The sequence below is a fragment of the Drosophila ananassae genome, chromosome 3L (genome assembly GCF_017639315.1).
Source record: "Drosophila ananassae strain 14024-0371.13 chromosome 3L, ASM1763931v2, whole genome shotgun sequence".
NCBI lineage: Eukaryota > Metazoa > Arthropoda > Insecta > Diptera > Drosophilidae > Drosophila > Drosophila ananassae.
Genome location: NC_057929.1, coordinates 7,591,554 through 7,617,181, shown reverse-complemented (window position 1 = coordinate 7,617,181; position 25,628 = coordinate 7,591,554). Strand labels below are relative to the sequence as shown.

Here is a 25,628-nt window from a genome sequence, read left to right as displayed (position 1 = left end):
CAGATACCCATGCATCCCATAGCCCATAGTGTCGGGGCGGGAGGGGGCGAAAATCCCCTTGGCAGCAACTAATCAACCGGCATGCCATCCACACAAGTGCTGGGCTTCTGTCCATCGTCGGTTTCTTCATCGTCGCCCCCGGCTTGGGCATCTTTCATTGTCTGAGCTCCACAGTATCTGTGTGCGATCCAATCTATGGGTGTGTTGGTGTGGCCTAGGGGACAGTGGCTGGCAGTGGCTTCGGGAACAGCTCAAGCGATCAGTTCAAAGTTGATTTTGTCGCGGACCGGAGCAGACCTCTCTAATTCTGACACGCGACCGTGAATTATAGAATTATCAAATCACGGGCTAATTTAATTTAAAATAAAAACTATATACTAAACAGATACTAAACAGTAACTAAAATGTTGTTCGGAAAGTGCTCTTTTGTTTGGTGCATGTGTGTGGGCGTTATCCTTGGCCTTGTCCAAGCCGAACTGGACTTCAACAACGATCTGGCCAATAGCCAAAAGTTCAAGAGCATACCCACCACAGTGAAGACCTATGAGAACGACACTGTCCTGCTGCCCTGCACCTTGAACAGTAAGTGCCACCTTAAGGAGCAGTTATAGGTGGGGATTTCGGCGATTAGGTTTTCTTGAGGGGCCTTGAAACACCAGGGGCCACCACCAGCACCAATTGGCCATACAATAAGATTTAATTCGATTGAAGAAATGAACATACAATGGCACAAATGGAGGTATTATCCGACAATAATAGAGCCCGAGGGAGACCCAGTCCAGAAAACGGATTCTATTAATTGAACGCTTAACACACTTAGCAGCCTATTGATGCATAAATACTATACATGTTTCCAGGGCCCCTCCCCGAAAATCAGTCGCCGACTGTCCATTAAAGGATTATTGACAGGGGCAATTAATTTTCAAAAGGGTTAACAAGATTACACAGAAGTTACACATGCATCCATCCCAGCATCCAGCCCCCGGGGAAATAAATGAATGACTGTCATTAAGTGACATTCGACCAAATCTTCAAAACAAATACCCACATAAAAGAATTTGTTTCTCAAATTGGGGCTAATAAAATACAACTTGACGAGTTTTCGGAGATTTATTCTCTTTTTCATTTCATTTCCAGCACCTTTCCGATATGTTCGGTGGCATCGAGACGATGTTCCCCTGGTGGATTCCCGACACCCCGAAATCCCCAAACCGGATCGCATCATGCTCTGGCCCAACGGAAGTCTCCAGGTGGCCAATGTCCAGTCCAGTGACACGGGCGATTACTACTGCGAGATGAACTCGGACTCGGGACATGTGGTCCAACAGCATGCCATTGAGGTCCAACTGGCCCCACAGCTCCTTATCGAGCCCTCTGATTTTACGGAGCAGAGGATTGGGGCCACCTTGGAGGTGGTATGTGAGGCCCAGGGAGTGCCTCAACCGGTCATCAGCTGGCGTCTGAACGGAAATCCTCTCCATGCCCAGACCAGCACCGGAAACAGGCAGAGTCTTGTTCTCGAGATTAAGTCCAGGAACCAGGCAGGTCTCATTGAGTGCCTGGCCAGCAATGGAGTGGGAGATACGGCGGTGGGCAGTGTCTACCTTCACGTCTTGTGTAAGTAATCCACCTATTCTTCAGAACTTAAAAATGCATGGGTTTGCCGATATGCCCCCCGAGTGACGGCCTTGTCTTTGCCAAATATCGTTACATCCTTGCGAGGAATACCTTATATTTCATTCTCCATCATTCTCTATCAAAATCTAAGAAAGAAATATTTTTGAAATTTTTCTTCAAATTCCTTCCTTCCAAAACTTGACATTGCCCCAAAAGGACAATATGGGCCACTGCGAAAGCCATATCTTGGCCAATTCTCATCCGATTCTTAAAAGGAATACCTTAAACGATTCGTAGATAGATTTGCCATCAATCTACATCAAAACCTAAGAAAGAAATATTTTTTCAATTTTTTCTCAAATTTCCTAGGGGGTCCCCTTCAAAAACTACAGATTGCCCCAAAAGGACAATGTGGGGCACTGCGAAAGCCATATCTTGGCCAATTCTCATCCGATTTCCAAGAGGAATACCTTAAACGGATCGTAGATGGATTTGCCATCAATCTGCATCAAAACCTAAGAAAGAAATATTTTTTCAATTTTTTCTCAAACTTCCTAGGGGGTCCCCTTCAAAAACTACAGATTGCCCCAAAAGGACAATATGGGCCATTACGAAAGCTATATCTTGGCCAATTTTCATCCGATTCTCAAGAGGAATACCTTAAACGATTCGTAGATAGATTTGCCATCAATCTGCATCAAAACCTAAGAAAGAAATATTTTTTCAATTTTTTCTCAAATTTCCTAGGGGGTCCCCTTCAAAAACTACAGATTGCCCCAGACGGACAATATTGGCCTCTGCGGGAGATATATCTCACCTTTCAATAACTTTCAGTTTCTTTAAAAGGATACCTATAACGACTTTTAGATCTATTATCTGTCAATTTTAATCGAAATATCTCTATTTTTGTTTTGGTAAACAGTTACGCCAGAGGTTAGTGTGTCGCAGCCTGTGGTGTACAGCAAACTTGGCGCTCGTGCCCACCTGGAGTGTATTGTGGAGGCAGCCCCCTCAGCCACCGTTAAGTGGTTCCACCACGGACTGCCGGTGGTATTGGGAGCCCACTCCAGCAGTCACGAATCGGAGGTACAGGCGAATCGCTCAGTGGATCACTACGTGAATGCAGTCCGTCACCTGTTGGTGGTGAAGAGCGTTCGGAATGCGGATATGGGTCAGTATGAGTGCCGGGCCAGTAACCAAATTGGCTCGAAGAGCGGCAGTGTCGAGTTGACGGGTCGCCCCATGCCCTGCTTATTCAAAATCAATCCCGGCACCCAGAGCTCTACATCCCACGGGCTGGTGTGGCAAACGGAGAGCCTACTGCCAATTATGGAGTTTAAGCTGAAGTTCCGGCAGATTCCCTCGAATAACGCCACTCGGTCCGTGAAAACCAACTGGACAGAGCTGACGATTCCCGCCCAGGCAACAAATGGTAAGGATAATGATTGTATACTGTTTATAAGAAATCATATAATTTGTTCTTCTTTCACAGGACTCATCTACATCACCACCTATACGCTTCATGGCCTGCAACCTGCCAGCCTTTACGAGGTCTCGGTCTTGGCCAGAAACAGCTTCGGCTGGAGCGACAACAGCAAGATTGTACGCTTTGCTACTGGTGGTGAAGGTAAGATTACAAATGATCTTATATATATGCCCGATATATATGTCTTTTACTCCCCAGTGGAACTGCCAAACTACTCAACGGAATCGGAGCTACAGGAAGACTTCGCCGATGAGGACTTCCACAATGAAATCACACAGCGATCAGAGGTTCTGTCGGCCAGCATGATGTACAACTCGGCTTGTTGTCACTATATGAGTTTATTAATTTATTCCCTATGTCTAATAAAGCTATTTATAGTCTTAAGTTAGGTTTATCTATAAAATATATACAAATTTTGTACTGGAGTCGAGTTACACGCAATACCAAATAAACACCTTTTCATATGAATTCTGGTTGAGAGTTGGTTTAGGTCATAAGTGATTCACATTTTAGAAAATATCTGTTGATTCAAAAGGAAGCAGATAAGATTCGTTAATGCTGAGAAACATTATAGTACTGTACATGTGAGTAAGAAAAGATTGTTTAGAAGTAGTGGCGATTATTCTGCATAAATCCTCAAATGTTACTTAGAAAACTTATTTTTAGAAAAGACCACCAACCCACCAACATTGCGTATGAGTGATATTTAAGATGTCTGAATCAGACCTAAACGAATATGCCTTTTAAAGTTTCTATAAGGGTACTTATTCGGTATAGGGCTTCCTCTTTCGACCAACAACAAATGGCACTGACATTGCGGGCAGCTAACGCATCTTTTGGCCGCAAGCCCCACTCTCTCCTGGCCAAGTTCATCACTCTATCTGCTCCAACTCTGAAAGACTCTCGCAGTAGGGAATGAAACAAAAATGTGTGCAGGCTCAAGTGTTAAAAGAAGCACTTGGAAAAATAAAATTTAATTGTTGTAAATATTTTTTAATAGATCTGATGATAAACTGCTGATATTAAAGACTACTCAGAACTCCTACCGAAAAAATGTAATTTCTAATAGACAAGTATATAATATTTCTTGTAGTGTATGGAGAGCGCAGAGAGAGAAAGAGAGTTTCGACTCGTTGGGGCCATCGCGTTGGGGCCGTGTTCCATTTACCATTTCGTTTCGCGGCGCTTTCGGGCATCCCAGCCCGCGAACCGAAAGTGATTTCAGTTCTCAATTGAACAGCTTCGCGTACGGTTTCGAGGAAATCCAAAGCGCCAAAAATATAAAGGTCTCTACATGTCCATAACTTCAACCCACTACCCCGGAACGACCTTAGATTTAAGGCACTTAAAGACAGCTGTAAACGTTTTCAATCGGCCTGGCTAAAACGTGTAAAAATCACTTAGGACCAGGGCCTATACGCTTTCGGAAAGCATTACAAGTGCAAGTGTTAAATGTTACTTGGAAAAATACGGAAAATCTTTAAACAAATCGGGAAAAACAAAAGACGTCAAAAACTGTTTCTTTTTAACCGATTTTTGGTTGTTGTGGTTGGCGGCTCTCTGGGCTCGCGTCGGTATCTGGGGAGCAGCAGCAGCAGCAGCAGCAGCACACAAGCTAAAAAACCAGTTTTCCTCCTCTAGGCTCTCGGGCAAAATAAATACGAAACTAAATAACAATCTTGAACGCATCGCATCCATTCTGTAACTGGCCCTGAAAGATTCGAAACTCAAGGAGCGATTTCGGTCGATGGTCGATGGTCGATTGTCTTTTGGCCAGCTTCGAGTCACAGTCTAGCGATGATTCATAATAATGGCCCAGGCAGATGCTGCTTGCTCCACATCTTCACTTTTACTCCCTTATGCCAAATCCGTTTTGGCCAGAAACAGAAAAACTGAAAACTGAAAAGTTGCTGTTGCAGTGGCAGTCTCTTTCACCTTCGCTCTCCTTTGGCAATATCTTTGCTGCAAATTCTATAAATATGTGCAAATATGTAAAATAGTTGTCGTTGTGCCGGCAACAGCAATGGCTGAGGCTATAGCAGATACAGTAAAGGACTGAACAGAAAAGGTGGCCAAATGAAAGCGAAAATGCAAATGAGGGCCATCGATGGGGCTGTGGGGCAAGCGGAAGAATCTGAGGAAGATGGAGGCCAGCTGCTCCTCGTAGTAGGGCTGGGGGAAGTGCAAACAAATGCTGAATGAAAAACAAAAATTTTTTTTCTATTCAATCGTGTTTTTATTTACACTACTGTGCTATATTGGAGACTCGAAAAAGCGAAAAACAAAACAGAAAAGTTTTCAATTCAATTCAATTCGATTCGATTTGTGGCGGCAAAGTGCAAGCATTGATCCCCAAAAGGCAGCTGCAGCTGCTCCCTGCCCCCCTGCCCCCCATCCGTCGATCCATCGACCCATCCTCCCCCTCCTGAATATCTATCCCCACTCCAGAAGTCGCACACACAAGTGCACTCTGATCGTATCTGTGTGTGTAAACTTGGAGCGCAATGTAAATAAACAAAGCGCCAAAGACACAAAAAACAACAACAATCGAGGCACTGATTTAAAGAGAACCAACAAGAAAAAGAAGAACCAAGTTTGCACCTTTCCTCCCCCCCACCACCTCTGATTGTATAATTGATAAACAGGCCGGGTCGGTAAATTCTGTTTTAGTGATAGTTATAGGGGGGGCTTTTGTAGTCTCTCTCGCGCTGTTGGACGAAGGTGTCAACTCTCGGGGCCCCAACACACACACACCTATTGTCGGACTTGCCGGCCATATATCAGAGGTGTCGTTTATTCAGATGACAGTCATCATATAGTAGAAGTGCTGGGAAACTCTGTTACACAAGCGAGTGAGAAAATTGCCGCTCATTAGACGGCTTTTGTTCAGGGATGTTAACTTTTTCCCTCAAGGATCCATCATCTTTGTGAGATCTACAAAGCGAACGAGTAAACATCTTAACTAGAAAAGCAATTAGTTTTCCTATAACTGCTATGGTAGGGCATCCAGTCGCCTAACTTAGTCGCCTATGTCTTAAAAGTTTACAAAATTTTCGAAAAACATTTTTTTGCGAATGCATCAGCGATGGATTATGATCATCAGGCATTGCAAAATTGTTTGTTTTATGAGTCGAGCATACAAACAAATTGTACAAATACGCACATATTGATATACAGATGCAGATCGCTATTTTGTGTATTTGTGTGTGTGAGTTATGCCCGCCATTTTGCAAACAACAATTTTTTTCCCCATATTTTTTTTGCATTTAACAGACCGAATTTTGGTCGGTCGGTGTGCAGTTGTACATGTTTTTTTTTTCTCGTGCCGTACAATTTTTTCGCATTTGCACATTAATTTATTTATATGCATAAACATTTGCATGCTATTCGACTTGGCACACCCTGACCCAACACCAAAAACCCCCAAAGCCCCCACTTCGACCCACTTTGCTGGCCGGCTGGCATTGAGTCAGCCCCGAAGAGAAAAACTACTGTCTACAGTCACATCTATCAATCAATAGCCCTGTGGCAAGTAGTAATTTTAAAACTTCAAAATTAGCTTAAAAATAACTTAAAAAACACATGTTTTATCATTGTTTTGAAATCTTAAAGTATAGTTTCTGATTAGAGATTAGGGTTATCTAGGGAAGTAGTACTGTGGAAAGAGAGAGCGGGTCTCGGTGTGAGCTGCAAATTAGCCAGCATCTGTGGCAGCAGTAGCCGTAGCTGGCAAATGGCGATTTTCGCATAGAGATCATAATATCTTCAAGATACAACTTATCGGCGGAGAGCAAATTGCGACAAGATACACGGCTCATACGGCCCATACGGCTTGCATAACGCGGCCAGGCGAATGGTGGGCAATGTTTACCCACCGATCGGTCGAATATCTTACCCCCGCTGTAATGGCTGCAAAAAATTCGTTTGTAGTTCGCGCTTTTCTTTGCATTTTGCTAGTCAATTAGAAGTTTCCGGCCGACGACGCGGCTGGCATATAAAATACACAAAATAAACGATAAGCGAAATTAAGAAATCGAAAAAAAAAAAACTAAATAATTATAATCGTTTGTGGCGGCCTTTGTGTCGGCTCCCGATCGGGAACAGAAAATTAATCAAGCACCAACCAAACATATTAATTGCAGTTAACAACCTACCTCCGATAGCTCCGAACCAAAATCAAAATCAAAAACAAATCGAAAGCAGTCGAAAAACCATCATCAGAGGCAATCAACATGATCAGGGCGAAAGACACAACATGGCTGCTGCTCATTTGTCTATTAATTGGACAATTCTACGGTAAGTCAAGGACTCCAGCTAATGAACTATAAAATCAGAGAACTAATTCGATTTGATTCGAGTTAATTGCCACCAAATTGGTTTTTATCGAGGCTTCATAAGAGGCAGTTCCCAGAATCGCTCAGCTAAAAGAAGTCGAGAGTGGTGGCGTATACGTAATATTTAGTTCTCTCTTTTATGGCGGCTCTTAGAGATAAGAAAGTGCAGCAAAAGTGCCAGTGATTGTCTCTTGAAGTATGAAATACTATACTTGAATGATATAATTAAAAAAAGGTACAAATATTATTCAGTTATGATGTTCACAAGCCTACAAATCTTGGGTTGGGTTATTAATTGATCCCATAAGACCATAACGTTTCGAAATTTTAATTTGTTTTGAAAAGGTTGAGTTCTTTAATGACTTCGGTACGCTGCGGTTCAATGGGTTTACGTAAGTTTCCAGAAATTATGAATTACTGAATGTCGGACGAAAATAAGTATGAGCCAAGTTAGCCTACATTTCGACCCGCTCCCACACACACACACTAATATCGGCGGCGAAAAGCTCCAGATATGAAAGGTGTGTGGTCTAGAACCACGTGCGTATTGCTTATCTTTTGCGTAAATGAACTCACAGATACACACACTCGCAGATAGTCTCACGTAGACTCAGATGTAGGTGCCAGTTGAAAAAACAACAAGCATATCTTATCACAAAAAGAGAGAAAGAGAGGGGCACCCACTTATCTCCGTGCTCCATACACTTGGAAAGTTAAATTTCATTCGCTTTAGGAATTATGGCGCAAATTGCTGATAACGGTTAACATTCCATTTCACGTACCTCGGAACGTCTGCACATGGAACGTTGGCTCGGAAACTTTCCCTGCCCCCAAACTCCTCCCAACAAGAACCCATCATTTCCCCCTAGACTCCAGACCCCAGACCCCAGACCACAGACCCTAGACTCTAACTGGGTGCCATGTGTTTCGATATATGCATGTGTGGATAAAAAATAAAGGGAATAGGCCCCAACGGATAGAATAAATATTTGCTATGCACGAACGGTTCTGCAAAGAATGGCATTTTGATGTCGAATATTTGCTCGTAAACTCCCTGACTTTTTTCCTCTATCTGTACGTGAAACGCCCCCGATGTTTTAAATTATCACAAGTCCCAGGGCATAGGCCATGATGTTCTGTTTTTATTTTTTCCACCGACATTTAGGAATATTCCAATATTTATACAAACCCATACATAGCTATGGTGGTCTTTTAATTAAAACTGAATTCGATCCAATTTTAGCCAGAAGATAAGGTGGCGGATAACCAGAAATGAAGCAGCACATATGCCAAAAATGTGTGGGGGTAAAGGGGAAGTCTGAACTTTGTACACTCACATATCACATATCCACATACATAGCTTCTGGCTGTTGTAAATATCCAAGAATGTTTGGCCTACAAACAACTCGAACAATGAATATTTCATAATACTCCTCTCCTGGCAGCCAAACAAAAATATTTGTTCTCATGTTTTCAATTCTATTTCACTCTTCACTGGCCCAAGTAGATAAAGACTTGGCCCTAATGGAAATTTGGTTTATTTACATCGAAAACAGTCCCGCTCAAGGTTAACAAGACCCGAGGGATCTAATAAAATAATATTCCCAGAATTCAGCGATAAAGGCATTACTTTATAATGCACATGTGAATAAATGCTTTGCTGACTAGTGTCAGCAGTTCTTTCAGTTCGAAAACAGCCGAAATACTCAAATTACTCATTCGTTCGATTTTTTCCAAAAATAAAGATCGCATAATAAATCAGTGATTGGATCAATCAAAGTGCTCCAGAGGGTGCGGAGCGACTGCGTGGCCCCACCCAGGAAAGGGTAGACGTGGAATCGATTTGCCGATTCAATTGATTTCAATTTAATTTTCCATTTATTATGTACATGTTGGCGGGTGCTTGTTTCATTTTATTATGTGTCTCTATGCAAATTTATGGAATCGAATTATGTACAAATACAGTGGAAATTCCACATGGAAACTGTCTCAAGGAAATTTGATTAAGGGGGAACCTTAACCCTAGAAGCCTTGACGTAACAAAAAGGCAATAAAGATGACATAATCTTTTGGTATTATAAAGAATTCGCTTTTTTGGAGTTTTTGGAATTTAATTTAATAAAACAGTAGAGCATTCAACAGTAGAGCAGGTCATTTTTTCAATATTTACTTGAACAATTTGGACATTTTTATTTAAACAAAAATCCAAAATAAATCCTAATCTGAATATAAACTTCCACAGTACATCTATTTGAAATCTTCCATGCAAACCATAGGTCTGACATGTGAAACTCGCACAATTCTAAGCACTTTTACGACCCCACATCAACATTTGACTGCTCCTCCATCGGGCCTCGGACATGACATGTCGATTAAAGAATTTTTTTCACTCCCCCCAGTTCGCTTGTGCTGACTTGACCGAATTGGGATGATGTTACGTTTCCTTTCCGAGATTTTCGAAAATCTTGTGCATTTAGGATTGGCAAACTGGCGGCAAGTAGATGCCATCATTTATTTATACACATTTCATTGACTCAGCAGACTTGGGCGAGGATGTACTGATGCCGATGTGGGCCAGCCATTCCACTAGTTTTGTTTACTTATTGACCCCATAACTCATCCATAGCCACGTATATCAGATCCACAGTCTTATAGTGACTCAGACTCATTAACGAAAGCAAAGACGATCATGAATGCGATCGGAAATCTTGAACTGAATGGGAGTTATCAACGAGGCGCGGTCGCGACTACCATCCGACCTTGCTGATACGATGGAGTGTGTTTAATATTGGCGCCTAGTACAAGGAATTCTCATAAACAAGGTTCCGTACTTGTACTGCACTTTTATGTGAAATGTGGGACAGAGTAATAAAAATTAAATTGCATTCTGAAGTAGCAGAAATTTCCTCACGAGCCGTTAACAGTCAAAATGCAATCATTAAAACATGCACTTAGTAATTACTTTTTTTACATCCTTCATAATAAAGAAAAAGTAAATTAAAGAAATAATTAAAGAGCTTTTTAAGAAAGGGACTATCAAATAACAAAAGTAAATAGTTGGTTGTCAAAAAATGAAAACCCAAGACTAAACAAATGCAAAGTATTCCAAACAATCCCACGCCAACAGGCTATTGCATTCGAACATGCTGGCCAGGAATGCAAAGTCGTCAGAGTTGGCCCAAAGGAAACTGAACAGAATGCGACACATTCCTGGCGACGACGCCCCAATGCCAATGCAGGCCACAAACGGCCATTCTGTATAACATTGAACTCAAGTTTAAAGGGGAAAAGGAGTGCCAGGACGGGGATGGAAACGAGAAGGACGGGAGTCTGGACGGGGTCCTGGCGCCGCGACATCCTGACGCCATTGTTCCACTCAGAGCTATTGCACAAGGGAGGAGAGGAGAGTGGCAGAATAGCTCATCCATCCATATGGATGAACTTAAGCTAAGTGGACGTTGTTGTTTCAGTTGTTATTGTTGTTATTGTTGTTGTTGTGTTGCCGTTTTTTATTTGCAACCCCCAACATCGATCCAAGGACAACGGATGACGCATGTGAGAGCAGCCGCAGCCCCCAGTCACCGCCCAGTCTGACCTACTTGCAGACAACAACTGCGTGAAGCTAGGAGGAGCCTGCTGCAATCCCTGGATGCTGCTTCTCCGAATCAGGCTCTGTCCCTGGACCATAACCTTGACACAAGCCCAAGACTGCAGTTTTTAGCCAGTTATGGCTCTGATCTGAGAAGGTTGCTCTTGGCCCCCCCCTGCTGCTCTTGGCCAACTAAGAGTCATTTTCTTTACAATTTATTTTGTCTTTTTTTTCGGAGTGGCCCAGGCCATATACGAAGCGACTGGCTGCGGATATGAGGAGAGGCCACTGGATAAGATAACTGGCTCCGAGACGCAAGTGGTTACCTTAAAAAGCTTTTATCGACCATTGATAACGAGTTTAAGCGACTTGCGTAATCCCGACAATATCCATCATAGCCATCATTGGAGTGATGGCAGTGAGTCACCTTGGCTTACGGCCGTTAGAAACCGCATATGGCATGTAAATGGTTATTGGCTAATACATAAAAGATCAGGGCCGGAAAGAATTACTCATACAATTTGCATATTCTGTTTCGGGGTGCAGCAGGAGTCATCATTCAAATGGGAAATGGAAATAGAAACATTCCAAAATCAGAAACCCTCCTCTGGCCATGTCATACTTCTAGGTATTGCGCTAATTTACCCAAGGCTTAGAGTAGTTTTTATGTGTTCCCGCCATATCTCCTTTCATATCTCGTTTTTTATCTCGAAGATTAGTTCTCGAGTTGATGGAAACATTTTATGGGGATGAACCATAAATATTATGCTGCATACTTTTAGGAAAACACATACAACTTCCCTCGATTCTAGAACCTGCTGGGCTTCCATGAGAACTGTGACTAAAAGCAAATATTCGGAGTAAAGTATTTGCAAATATTCACCCGGTTATCTCCCCTAGTTCCTGTTGGAACTCATTTCCGTTTCAGAGCCATATAGTCGCGTTCTTTGTGGCAGAGACCCCTTTTGATTGGAAGCAGAAGTTGCAGTGGATGTTGTGTGATTTTTATCAGTTCCAATTATGTCTGGAACCACTCAGAGCCCTGTCTGGCTGACTCACTGCTGCACCTTCTCCGCTGGCACTGGGAAACCATTATTTTAAAAAAATTTAAACACAATTCTTACTCGATTTTTCAGTACGCACACATGGAACGCCGATAGATGAGACTAAAGATGATTACCAGGACGATGACTACTACAGTGATAACGAAGAGGATCCCTTAGAGGACGAAACCCCTCCAGTTGTGGACACTCCAGCAGCAAGACCTTATTTTGAGGAAAGTGATCTTCGGATCGAAGCCAAGCCAGGCGATGATGTGGTCCTCAACTGTGACGTTCGCAACTTCATGAGTGAGTAAATTAGTTTCTAGTATCTAGTACCTCTACTAACTAAATTGTATTTATTTCCCTAGTTAACAATGCAGTTATGTGGTATAAAAACACCACAATGATTGTCAATGGTAATACTGCAGTTGTACCTCGCTTTGAGGCCATGAAAAACAACTCCATATTCCTGCAAAACGTAACCCCCGCGGATTCGGAGAACTACTACTGTGTTATCCTGCCGCAGGACGTTCGACAGCGCACAACTCTGAGGGTGGGCGCCCGGCTGTCGATCCTCTGCGACGACCGTGACATCACTGATCGATCGCAGACGTTCAGGCAGGGCGACCACCACAAGCTCGAGTGTCGAACCTATCTGCCCGGCGAGCCCACAATCAAATGGTCCTTTAATGTATGTATGAAATTCTTCAATCTTAATCATAGAAGATATCTTTGATACTTTTTCAAGATCTACTTCCTTATCGCATTGAAATTCTTGGAGTAGACTTGAAAAAATAGCAAACGTTTCCGCATATTTTCCATATCACATTATCTTATCGAGTTGGGGTCATCCGACCACTATCACAAGCTATCTGAATCAAAACATGAATCATATTTTAAACACCATTTTAGGGTATTCGCATCGAGTCTTCCCCAAGTGATGAAGAAAAGGGAGTCATTGTCCTGGACAACATCGACGATGTTAATGCGGGCGTTTATCAGTGCCTGGCTGATGACGGCAGCCACGATCCCCCGCATGGAATGGTAACCATCGACGTCCAGTACAGCCCCAAGGTGTCCACCCACCGGCATCATGTCAACACGGAGGAAGGCGGCTTTGCGGAAGTTTACTGCAACTATCGCGCCAATCCCATTGCCCGGAGCTTTTTCGTCAAGGAAGGCAAAACCATTCAGTTGTCCGAGAAATACTCCCTGAGGGACTCTGTCCACAATGGACACAATCGCACAACGCTGATTATCCGGGATGTGGAGGAGAGTGATCTGGGCGAGTACCTGTGCCACGTGGAGAACGCCATCGGCTACAACGAGGTGAAGGTGCACGTCAGCTACAAACCCGAGACGCCGCAGTTCGAGGACATGAAACTGGAGGGCACCAAGGTCACGATGCACTGGCTGGTGAGGAGTCTGCAGCCATTGTCCGAGGCCATGCTAGACTACAAGCTATCTGGGGTAAGTTGGGGGATTCCATGATCTTTCATGAAAAGGGATTTTGCAATCTCGATCTCTGTTTCAGTCATATACTTGGAGCACTGTGTCGGTGCTGGAAACGCATCGTCATAATCAGACTGGAGGCATCTGGAAGATCACGCACCAGCTGGACTTGCCACGACGTGGCATGTGGCATGCCCGTGTCAAGACGAAGAACCCCTATGGCTGGTCCAACTTTTCGCCGGATCACGACTTCACGATCCAGGCCGATGGCGAGGGTGAGTCGACATAATTTTGTAGTATCTCCGAAAGAAATCGCATATAACTTGATGTTTTCCGTCAGGTTCTTATGAGCCCAGCGATGCGGATCTGCCACCAGATCAGATAGTCCAGGCCGGCATCGGTCTAGGGGGCCGAGGCACAGCGTCAGCCCTCGCCCAAATGCCCCTGGGTGGTGTTATCCTGGCGGCGCTCCTGCTGCGCCAGATCCGCCAGCTCTAAGGCCGCCAGCGAGGCGAAAGAGGAGTGTACATATGTATTTCCGGATTACTCAGCTATCGATGGCATCGGAGCGATTGCGATAGCGAATAGCGACAGCCAACGCAAATAGGAAACCGAAACAAAAGTATTCTAATTAAAAAAAACAAAATGCTAATGCGCGCCTGCTAGCTTGGGTCAATGCTACCCATATACCATGTTAATGCTATATCGTACACGCTGGAGCGATCGCCACTAAACATTAAAATCTAAACTCTAAACACTAAACACATTTGTGCCAAGCAAGGAGAAACTGAAACAGAAACAGAATTAAATTTAATTTAGTTTAGCTAAAGTTAAAGTTAAAGCGAATCGACATTGGGCCGAGAGTGGTAGGTGGGTGTGAAATTGTTGGATTAGGACAGAAGAACTGCGAGGATCGGTTAAAAACCGAGCAGAAAAAAAAACACACAAAAAGAAACATTTTTGATTAACCCTAGATGTAATATTTATTTGTTTTCGTATGTATGCATGTAAGAGTTGGCACCTTTTGAGGACGAGATAGGAGAGTAGAAGCATCCTTGTTACCTGAACCCGAACCGAAAACGAATGGGTTTCCATATCGTCTAGAATCTAGATCTTATCGATTAGGACTCATCCCCGAGAAATTAGAGAGAACGGATAAAGATCTAGTGACTTTTTAGGATTTGTACTTACTTACAAGAGAGGAGGGGCTTAGAGAGGGGTAGAGATCGAATCAATCGAATGGCAACCGAATTATTTTATAAACTAGACCAAAGCTTAGACATACATATGTGTACCAACCACACCCACATGCATATGAACCTAATTTTACGGAACCAACGCCACATCAACTCAACGAAACGATCCAGAATACATATATACAAATCAAATGAAAGGATTATGCTTAAGTACGATCGAACGGGCTTGGCTTTACATTTTCGTCCTTTTGATTCTGCTACAATACCTGAGAAAGTAACGAAATATCGCCATAACATGCTGACCATATACACTATACGTATGAGTAATCAATTGTGAATGTAGGAATATATATTTTATATATATTTTATTTAAGAATCATAGCCTAACATTAGAGCTGATCAAAAAGCGTGTGCCAATTGAAGCAATCAAGCTGATGTGATTGCTCCAAAACTGAATCAAAAAAACAAAAATCTAAACGACACAAGATAAAGTTCCATAATCAAAGTTTCGACGAGGACCTGATTTCAAATGCCGACCTTAAAGCATACACATAAATATAATATACACATATATACCAAGAGAATCATATATATATATAATGATATATTATTAAAGCCAGTGTCTTACATAAATATTGTAATTTTCGTTGAGTCCATGTTAAGTAAAATATAAAAAAAAAGTCCAATTAGGCCATGATGTTTTTTTTGTAGCTGGAAATATTAAACAAATTTTACAATTCTGTATACTTTGGTTCCTTTTTTTATTTAATAAATAAAGTTGATTTTGTGTCTTTAAAAATACAAAAATTTACAATCAACAAAATGCTCATTTTCCTGTGAGAATAGAAGAGTGGAGAGTGTTTTGAAGAGGGCACAGATCTCTGCCAGCGTAATACTAATCCTAGGCTTAAGCTAATGACGACCGACTCCCAACAGCAGCATGGCAGATCCGAGGACCGTCCAGCCCATCAGACTGCAGGCCATCGCGCTCGACGTCGAGGTGGAGCTCTCCGGTGCAATGGCATCCAGGGAATGATCGGCGATGACCACCTTAGTGATGACCTCGGACTTGGATGGATGAACCACGCAGCGATAGGTGCCGGCATCCTGGGAGCTGGCCTTCAAGATGGTCAAATCGAAGTTGGGATCCAGTTCAAAGTTGGGCTGCACCACATTCCGGCCATTGGCAATCACGTTCTCCCCGAAGTACCAAAGAACAGCAACATTTTCCGCGCTAAGCACTGAAAAATAGGTATTTCTTATTAGTGTTTTGTATAAAATTTTTGATTATGTGTACTCACTTTCTGATCCCACATCGCACTGAAGCTTCACCTCCTCGCCACGAATTCCAGTCACAGACGCCGTCTTGGTGATCTTCTGCAGGGATGTGGAGGTCGAGTCCTTGGTCTGTGGACTGGGAGCACTTTGGTCGTCACTCGAATAATCAAAGTCCTCGTCATTCTGCATCTCATCATCGATGCTGGATTGTGGGTAGGAGAGAACTGTAAAATATTTAGAAAAATGTGGTTAGATCTCAAGATTTCTTTGAAAAGTATTAATTTTTTGTCTCTGCAACTGTCTGAATTTTTTCTTAAACATTTCTTTAGAACAATTATAATGCTTGGGGCGAAGAAAACTTAATAAATTGAAGCCATTTAGTGGATAATAGCAGAAGATCTGCTGTAATTATAGACCTTTCGATTGTTTATCCCTTGGGGGCAGCCCAGTGGGGGTCAGAGCAGTCATCGCATTTAGTCGGTGGGTTAATTAAGAGAAATTAAATGGAAATCGAAACCAGAGTGGCTGCCGTACAGTCTTCAGAGTGCATTAGGCCATCATAATATAGATATATCTATTTGTTTGTATTTGTATTTGTGCTTTATCATTTTCGCAGCTCGAATTCATCAGGGAAATGGGCAGGGAAGGCCGAGTGGGCTATGGCTATGGTGGTGGCATTAAGAGACAGCTGCACCGATGATGGGTTAAATTAAAAGCCAGGCAGGCAAGAAGGCAGGCAATTCGCATTCACGTTCACTGTTTTTCCACCAATTCTTCAGTCTTTCATGCCCCATGCCACACACACACACACACATGCCACACACTCGCATGTGTACAAACAGACATATTTTGTCGAAAACATTTTCGGTGAAATGGGGTCACATGAAAAACGAAAATTAAAATGAGCGAATGGAAAGAGAAAACAACAGCACAGCGCCTAACCTAACACTCCCCCTCGATTTTTCCCTGCCACTGTCTCTGCCACTGCCACTGCCACTGCCCCTGCTTGGTCGATCGCCGCACCCACATGTGACGTGCTGACGGGGAAACCCAACAACATCAACATCAACAATTAAAAATATTAAATAGTTTTTAAATTAAAGAATACATAAATTTGGAAAATATTATTTCCGATTTTTCTAGGACTTAATGGAAAAGACTAGAGATAAGAGGATATAAAATATTATTCTCAGTGTACCAAACAACACAAACAATCATAAGAACGGCAGCATATTGGGCCACTTTTTGTCGGTTTTTGTTTGGTGGTGTCACCGTTGGACACACAGAATTGAAAGCATTTCACAACAATGTCCATTTTCATAGTGCCAACTGCACCACACACCCTCGAAATAAGAGAGAAAAGGGACAGTTTGGTTCGTTGATTGTGAAAAGTTTAAATTTACATTCTGGTACATTTATTTTGGCCGCTTTGGCCGCCCGCTACCAGCGAGCGAGTGGAGTGCCTCATGCGGAAACAGGAAAAATGAAAAATTTTACAAGCTCCAAGTACAAACGAAATTATTGAGCTTCGAATTTCCATCGAGCAGCTCGAAGGAGTGAGTGGCGATCGCTGGCTCTCCTTTTCATGCTCTGCTCTTAACCGAAACCCCCAACTCCTCGGAACAGCTCCTCCACCTCCTGGTGGAGAATTCCCAAAAAAAAATGCACATTCACTCACGCATTCGCTCTTTGTCGTAAACTTGAGCCATAAAAGAAATTTATTCTTGTATTTACATTGAAGCAGGAGGACACACTGAGCCAACTGAATTTATGTTGGACGCCTTCCGCCCAGAATAAGAAAAAATTAAGAAAAAACAGCCATTGAACCGGGAAGATAAGGCCCGAGACGAACAACAATTGCAATGAAAGTTTATTTGCAGATTTTTTTTAACGGGCGTGATGGTCTGGATCGGATTTTTCGACTTCCGATAAGCAGAAGCGATAAAGAAGGAGCTCCCCCCATAGAGGAAAACAAATAAATTGTATTTCGGGAATAAACATTCAGACCTTGGGGCGGATATCTTGAGGATGTTTTGAAAAGAAAGTGGCGGGAGACAGCAAGAAAACTTAACTTTAAAACAGCCCTGCGTTTATAATTCCATTAATTTTAATCTCCAGTCCCTTTTAACCTTTAATTTTGGGCTCACATCCTCCCGAAATGATCTCTACCCGGGATTGTGTTCGCCTTCATGTTCTCCTATCGCCGGAGATAACCCGGCCAACTTTCCTTAACCCTTGTCCCATGTTAGCCCCATTTTAATTACTACCCAGAATTAGACCAACAACAATTTATCATAACCATGATTCCAAAAATAATAGATAGGGAGTAGGGAGGGAAAAGTGCATTTCAGCTAATAACCCCCAAGCCACAGCCCAAAGCCGAGTTGGCTTTAGTGCCCAGTCACTGCCCCCACTCCCAGGCACACTGCCATGTTGGGAATCATTCAAGTGCAGCACTTTTGTTGCCGGGTTTACTACCTGTGATAAGGCCCGGAGGAAATTAAGAGCCAGTCCCGGAGGGAGCGAGCTCTCTGATCTTTGATCTCCTTTACGAATGTTTTCAGGTTTGTCCGGGTCTCCCACCACTCTCTCTAGCTTACACTTGGAAAAATCACCCTGAATATAGTTATTATTTGAAAGTTAATAGCCTTTAAAGTTTTCAATGTCAATACTAATTTTAAAATTAAATTCAATTGAAAATTAAGGCAATTATCTAGACTGTTGGCTGAAAGACTTTGTGGACTAATGAAGTTACAGCAATTTTTTTTAAGTGCCCTACGTGACTGACCAGTGCCAGTTCCCGGCCCGGCCCGTCCCGGCCCAAAGGGACAGGGGCTGCGTTATATGAGCCGAAAATTGTTTGTGTGGCAGGAGATGGAGGAGATCGTTTCACTTTTGTGTTAGTGAGCGAGTGTATCTGTGTGTTTGTGTGGCAGATAGAGACATGAGGCGAAGCGGATAATGATAATGGCATTCGGGTTCTGTGAAAGCGATCAGGTTACGGCCACGTATCGAGAGGAGAGGACCTCATAAAGTGACGACTACCTACGCATCGGCCACTTTCAAATTGGCCAGGAGCTCTGTGGCATTATCCCAGAGGGGGTGAACTGAAGTAGAGTGCAGTGTGGGGGCAGGAGATCCGGCACCGAGGCAGATGTGCAGCAATGACAGATGCCGAAAATAGCAAATTATTCGCAACAACCATCATCGAGCGTGTGTCGGGTCCTGTCGAAGGGATTGGAATCGATTTTGAATAATTCGTTTGCCGACAGATGCCCGGCAGTTGGTAGTCCAAAAACTAATTGAGTATTTTTTGAAAATTTTTCAGAAACGACTGAATTATGCAAATACGTAGCACGCCTGCCACCACTGGGCTTCTCTTTTCTCCATTAACCTAATCGATTTATTTTAATTTCCATTTGTTTGATCCCCCATAATAGTGTTCTGGCTGTGTGGCATCAAGTGGCTGCAATAAATTTCGATTTCGATTTCGATCATAGAAATCCAAACGTCCAGAAGCACTCACGAGCTTATGTGTACTTTCTTTAAAAATATACGATTATGTATATGAGATTCCAAATAGGGAACATTGATTTCACTTAAACGATTTTCCATTGCGCCCCCCAATCAGGCGGAATATACAAAAATTTCTTCTTTCTTCTGACACACAACTAATGGGTGTGTGTGTGTGTGTGTTCCTTCCCCGAGAGTGGGTGCACGTGTCTGTGGCAAGTGCCTTGGGTTTTGGGTTCAGAATTGTGCGGGCGCCCAGCCAACTATATAGCTCCTCGATACTGAAGACGAGGCGCGACTCAGGCTACGCCTAGCGCATATTAAGATGGTCCCAGGCAGGGCTCGTGTTTTCCACTGAGTGCCTTCTAATTAATATGCGGCACTCCTTTCTAGTTCTTGCCCCATTCATCCAAGTCGCGTTCTCTCCCGAAACTATTTTGGGTTCATTTCGATTTGGGTTATTTACTGGCCATTCGACTTCAAGCCCTTAATTTGGACTTGGAACTCGAAAAGTCTCAATTGAAGTTTTAGCACGAAGCTGAGAGGAATTTTTAAAATAAAATAAGAATGCCAAAGAATGCCATAAAATATTGACACTTAACTAAGGCTAACTACATTCCTTGGCGGCAAAGAATTCAAAAGAAAAACTGAATAAATTTTATGATGTCTGGCCGGTTCAGAGGCGAGGAATTTCAAAGATTGCAAAACTATTTATAGGAAGACGTTGCGCTATTCTGAAAGGTATTTTATAAGAATGTTATTCTTTAATAATTAAGAGATTAAAAGCTTCTAGATCTCAACCACAAGCAGTGCCCTGATTTCGCTAAAATATAGGCAACATTCCTAAGCTCTTAAATGGCTGACATGCCTGGATTTGTAATGATTCCAAGTACTTTGTATGAGAATTATGGCTCTCCACTTCTTCTGCACGGATCGTAAATTCTGGAAATATTTCTATCCGAAGAGTCTCTCCGGAGAATCCGGAGAAGCATCTGCGGCTTATTCGCTTTTGACTTTGACTTCTGGCCGCTGAATCAGTAGTTGGGTTCTCCATTATCGTGCCGATCATCAGCGCTTTTATATGCATGCTCAGCTCATACATACCAGTATACATACAGAAATACAGAATATATATATTCGTGCCCCACTTGAATGGTGCAGCACCACCAGCCCCTCTCTGGAACCCGCAGCCGGCGGACAACTCATTCAGCGACAGGCAATTCGCCAGCAACGTTAAGTAAATTGATTCTTTAATTGTCGAGAATTGGTTACGAGTTGGTTTAACTCGCTTTTGCCGGCTGTCGCTGAACCGGCACTCCCGCTCTGCCTGCTCAGCACAGCACCTCCCCTTTGATCCACCCACTCCATAATGCCCCCATCTGTTGCAGTGCTGGGCCATGGATGCAAGTCAAATCGGAATGGGTATGTTGTACGCCAGTGAATACCAGGCCATGGCGAACAGACACCATCGACTGAGGATGAGTCAGAGAATCCAAAATAAATGCCTGTTCTCTGGCTCGGTCTCCGGCCCCGGGCCCGGGCCGAGGAGGAATTTCTGCACAGAACAAGGGCAGGGCCCTCACAATATGCCACACCCTCACCTCATCCCCCCACCAGCAATGCCCCTGCCGATTCCCAAACAAAATCTTTTTTTATGCTTCGCGCTTCTCGATGTATTCGCGGTCATCCGATGCCTTCTTGCCCGGGCATTTCAATTCGCACCAGGCAGGCTACAGAACGCCATGAAATTCAATCCCCCAACAAAGCAAATTAAACTCAAACCTAAAAAAATGCCAGCATAAAATGCAAACAGCGGAATCACGAGGAGATTCTCAAATTCTAAGCACAATATTTTTCAAAAAATGGACTCTCTTAAGAACTATCAGTTGTTTGAAAAACCATTTTTTGAATGAATCTTTTGAGGTTAGCATTTTTCTCAGTGATCCCATTGATCATCAGTTGGACTTGCTGTTGTTTACCCATGTCAAGCCCAGTCGGACAACTATGGAATATTAAGCAAATATGTTAAATACGGAGTGAGCAAACATAAATTCCTGGCAAAACATGTCAGCAGATCAGTCGGCGATCGTCGCAAAGGAAACTGCTGCCTTCTTCGCAGAAGGTAGGTAGCTACGCTACGTCTTCCACAATCTCTACCATTTCGCAATCCAATCAATCTGATGATAATCGCATTGTTTATGGATTGGGGTAAGCAAACAACAGGAAAAGGGTTCCTCCAGGTGATCCACCCAGGGTGATCTCCCTGCCGACGACCAATAATGTTCTCACGCTTCTTCGACACGCTTCTTTAGAGGAATATCATCGGGCTACCTAGAATTGCGGTGAATCGAGGGGCTAATTAATACGGAGCCAGAGGCCCCTGAATTCGATACTTCCTAACCTAACCCTCCGGGAACAACACTTCCCTATTGATCCGTAGAACTCGTAGAATTGTTTTCGCTACTTAGCCGCTGGCTCATTTCCTGGGCGCACAGACAATGGTCGAAGTTGGAATAATTAACAGCCGTAACCGATTCGGAATCACAAATGGCAAATGCCAAACAGCAAATGGCACACACCTATGTGGGTATGTGGCATTGTGCCTTCCCCTCTTTAGAGACTTCCTCCTCCTGGCATCACCTATTGAATGGGCCGGGAAAAACTTGAATGCACTCGGGACGACGACGCCATTCATCCATCGTGATAAATAACTGAATTAATGTGACGGCCTTTGCACAATAAATTACTAAGCTAACTGTTCGAGCTGTGCACTGCAAAATTACACAACTAATAAAAACATTAGAGATTTACTCCACGTACATAAAAATCATTTGAATAATGCGGAAATCTGACCAAATGACAAAACAGACAAAAGATCTTCTATGATTCACTGGGAATCCTAATTATTTATCCAAAAATAAGTGAATCAGATGTGAAAGATTTCTTCAAAATTAGTCATCTCTTCAGGAGAATGTCATAATAATACAAACTCTTAAGTATATACTTTTTTAATCATCATAGAATCAATAGATTATAACCCTATTACATGATGATATTTGTCGATTTTTCTCCGTTCGATATGTATGTTTTTTTTTTACAAGTTTTATTCCCAACTGATAACATTATTGGGCTGACCTAATCAATCTCCCATATTCGATTTGTTAGTGACCGATCAGGGGAACAAATGTAGGTCAGAACCGGTTTAAAGCATTCCGGCAACGACACTATCATCTCGACCAGCTCACGCCCAACAATCACAGCGATTTATAGTGAATTCCAGTTCCAATTCCTGTACTTCAGATCCCCGTCCGAATCTGATGCATTGCGATCAGTCTCTGATCGTTTTTTGGGGTCGCCCTCCCATTCCCAGTTCGATTAGATTGTCTCGGAAGGCGGGAAGCCACATACATATGTATGATTGCATCAGGTCTAACCCCAGAAAGCACTTACCCGTGGAGCTGCCCACGATCAGTAGGAGTCCGGCAATTAGGAGGGCTCTTCTGGACATCATTATACAGTTCTATATAGATCTCAGTGCACTGGCCAACGATCGTTTTAAAAATATATGTAACCGGTGGGGTATTCGCTTTTTGTCCAATTTCGGAAGATCTGTGTCACCGGGGGGCTATTGATTTCTGCTGATCTTTTTGGGTTTTCAGAAAATTATGCCCTGTAATTACTATGTTGACACTAAATAGTTTCAGTTTCCGGATAGCACAGTCAGCACTTTTTCGTATTATATCTGTATCTTTTGTGATTGATTGGATACTTTTCGTGCTTTCTTTTATTATTATATACTTTTTCTTTTTATTTTTATTCAACACAATCACACACAGAAGAATTCTTCTTGATTCTAGAATTCTATTTTTTATTTTTTTGAAATTTTTGGTTCAGTCTCTGTTTGAAATTCCGTTAACAAACCGTTCGGGGCAACAGTGGATGTTCGATTGAGGGGCTACCTACCAGTTCCCAGACTATGACTGCGCGTGCACTTCAACAGCACCACGACCGCCAAAGAGAGCGCCTAAGAGAGAGGGAAAGTAAGCTAAGAGAGAGTTTTAAGGAGATGGCGCGAAAAAGAATGTTATTTAAAAACATTGTGGCGCGATGAGGGGTTGTATTTATAGAAGGAAAGCATTTCCTGGCCATAAATATGAATTAGCGGATGTGGACCGATGGGTAAGAGGATTGCGATAAAAAAATGAAACACAACGAAATCTGCCATTTGTTGCCAAATAAAAACGTGGCTCCAGCAAGCTCCAATTAATTTACAATTAAGAAGCAAAATGCAATATCGTTTTGATTATGCCACATGCTTGAGCTAAATTCCTGCAATTGCTTCTGTGCTGCACAGCACATGTACATTTACAGTCCATATGCGCTTTTTTCCCCGCGTCAAGTTACACTCGAAGATTCGCGGAAATTTATTTGCATCCCCCGGAGACAATTTGCTTGATGCAATTGCGGCTTTTTCTCAGGCCGGCAATAAAGTGAGGCATGGGAAGCCGTGATTTCCTTGCGGCAGACCAATGGGTCTTATGCTTCGGCTAGGGGAGAGACGACTCCCCAAAGAGGGGGGGAGGGCGGCAAGGATTGGAATATGGAATTGCTCCATTGCAAGTTTGTTTATTTCTCAGTGCCCGTTGAGATGACGCCTACATCGCTTACCCGCCGAGGCAAGATACAGATACTTGGCGCAACAGATGCAGATACAATTTATGAGTGCGACAGCGACCGCATTAAATGTATCTACATGCAACATTTGCACTGTACAAACAAACAAACAATTAAAATTAATCTACGAGCATAAAACAAAGTGCATTATGCTTTACACAGATACATATCTTTGTGGAAGCTGCACTGGCGGAAAAACAAATTATCTGAAATTACAAACTAGATCTCGAAACAAGCTATTGCAAGTTGCAATTGTGCAGTTTATTTCTCTGAAAAAAATAAGATACATTTTTAATTGAAAATCTATTAATATTAGAAGGTTAGTCCTTGATTTCCAGTGCACTTGGTGCAATGTTTGTGTTGTCTTCTGTTGGGTGCCAAGCTTGTAAACATCCGCAAATTTAGAACAATTCCAAGGGGGCCTCTGTATGGGATTGAATGGGCGTGGATATTAATCAAATATTTATATTTACACGTACTCACATCCAAGCACACACAGCCAAGACACCAACAATCTCATGGATACACGGGAATGCACACAAAGTGAAAGATTTTCTGGTGGCGGTCGCGATGCATTTGGAGAATTTCCAAGAATTCTTTTCTTTTGAAAACAAATTAATCAAACAACAAGGGCGACAACAAAGTTAAAAGCCAGCAGAAGAATGGATGAATAGAAACAGTGCGCTGACAGCCCAGAAATATTTGGGTTGAATCACCCGCGAGAATTGAATTGTTAACCGAACGAACTTTTAGGGGCTGCGCAGACTCCAAGCAACAGGAAACATTATGGACGTTTGGATAAGTGACGAAGTTCTTATTTTACACTGTTGAAAGTTCTAAGTAAATAGCTTGATAGCACCTGCCATCCATTTTCCTCTACATATTTTGACATAAGGTCGTTTAAGTGTCTTAAGTGCCTTCGTCACTAAACTTTATCTCATCTACCAGTTACATTTAAGAGAACTAGCTAAGAGAGTGGTTGCAACCAGAACACAGTTGTTCTATAGATTGGGGGAAGATTCGTTGGGCGGCTTTGCTGCACCAACTGCAAGGGAATGCTGGAAAGTGGAACTGCCACAGCATTTGAAATGGAATTGACCTAGGGTGCTCTCACCAGAATTTCCCCAGCTCTGTGCCAACACTTTTGCTCCTTGCACTCGTGCTTTGCATACTAAGTGAGAAATTAAGTTTCCTTATGGCCTGCAAACCGACTATGTTCTGACACATTTCTGGATTTCCAATTGGGCACTCCTGCGACTGTGCAATATGAGTCATCTGCTCTCCTTCGCCGCCTTCGGTTATTATGCTGACTCTCTGCCCTCCTTCCTTCCCCAAATTCCACACTAGCACAACATACACAGTGGAGTCTCTCAGTTCTGGAACGAAGTTTTAATGGAAATCAAGAGATAGGTTTGTAGTTTTTATAATTTCTAAGATTTTATTTAT

General features: G+C 42.8%; 3 protein-coding genes across 4 annotated transcripts; 2 read left to right on the top strand and 1 right to left on the bottom strand.

Annotated features, from left to right (window-relative positions):
• Positions 1-224: 224 nt before the first annotated feature.
• On the top strand, positions 225-3,571 carry LOC6494747 (neurotrimin). Its single transcript, XM_001959708.4, has 5 exons — positions 225-582; positions 1,138-1,617; positions 2,540-3,049; positions 3,110-3,244; positions 3,302-3,571. The coding sequence occupies exons 1-5, from the start codon at positions 405-407 to the stop codon at positions 3,490-3,492; spliced, it is 1,494 nt and encodes a 497-aa protein (XP_001959744.2). The 5' UTR covers positions 225-404; the 3' UTR covers positions 3,493-3,571.
• Positions 3,572-4,292: 721 nt separating this feature from the next.
• Positions 4,293-14,452, top strand: LOC6494748 (neural cell adhesion molecule 2). Of its 2 annotated transcripts, none has more exons than XM_001959707.4 (7): positions 4,293-4,389; positions 7,246-7,399; positions 12,163-12,375; positions 12,438-12,760; positions 12,982-13,539; positions 13,604-13,796; positions 13,862-14,452. In XM_001959707.4, the coding sequence occupies exons 2-7, from the start codon at positions 7,336-7,338 to the stop codon at positions 14,017-14,019; spliced, it is 1,509 nt and encodes a 502-aa protein (XP_001959743.1). In that variant the 5' UTR covers positions 4,293-4,389; positions 7,246-7,335; the 3' UTR covers positions 14,020-14,452. The 2 variants fall into 2 exon arrangements, with proteins under 2 accessions (XP_001959743.1, XP_032306356.1); XM_032450465.2 differs by having other exon boundaries at positions 4,314-4,389; positions 7,267-7,399.
• A 1,002-nt stretch (positions 14,453-15,454) lies between these two features.
• On the bottom strand, positions 15,455-23,491 carry LOC6495866. Its single transcript, XM_001959706.4, has 3 exons — positions 22,959-23,491; positions 16,019-16,219; positions 15,455-15,958 (listed from the first exon to the last, which is right to left on the bottom strand). Exons 1-3 carry the CDS (start codon positions 23,017-23,019, stop codon positions 15,630-15,632), a joined length of 591 nt encoding a protein of 196 aa, XP_001959742.2. The 5' UTR covers positions 23,020-23,491; the 3' UTR covers positions 15,455-15,629.
• Between the last annotated feature and the right edge of the window lie 2,137 nt (positions 23,492-25,628).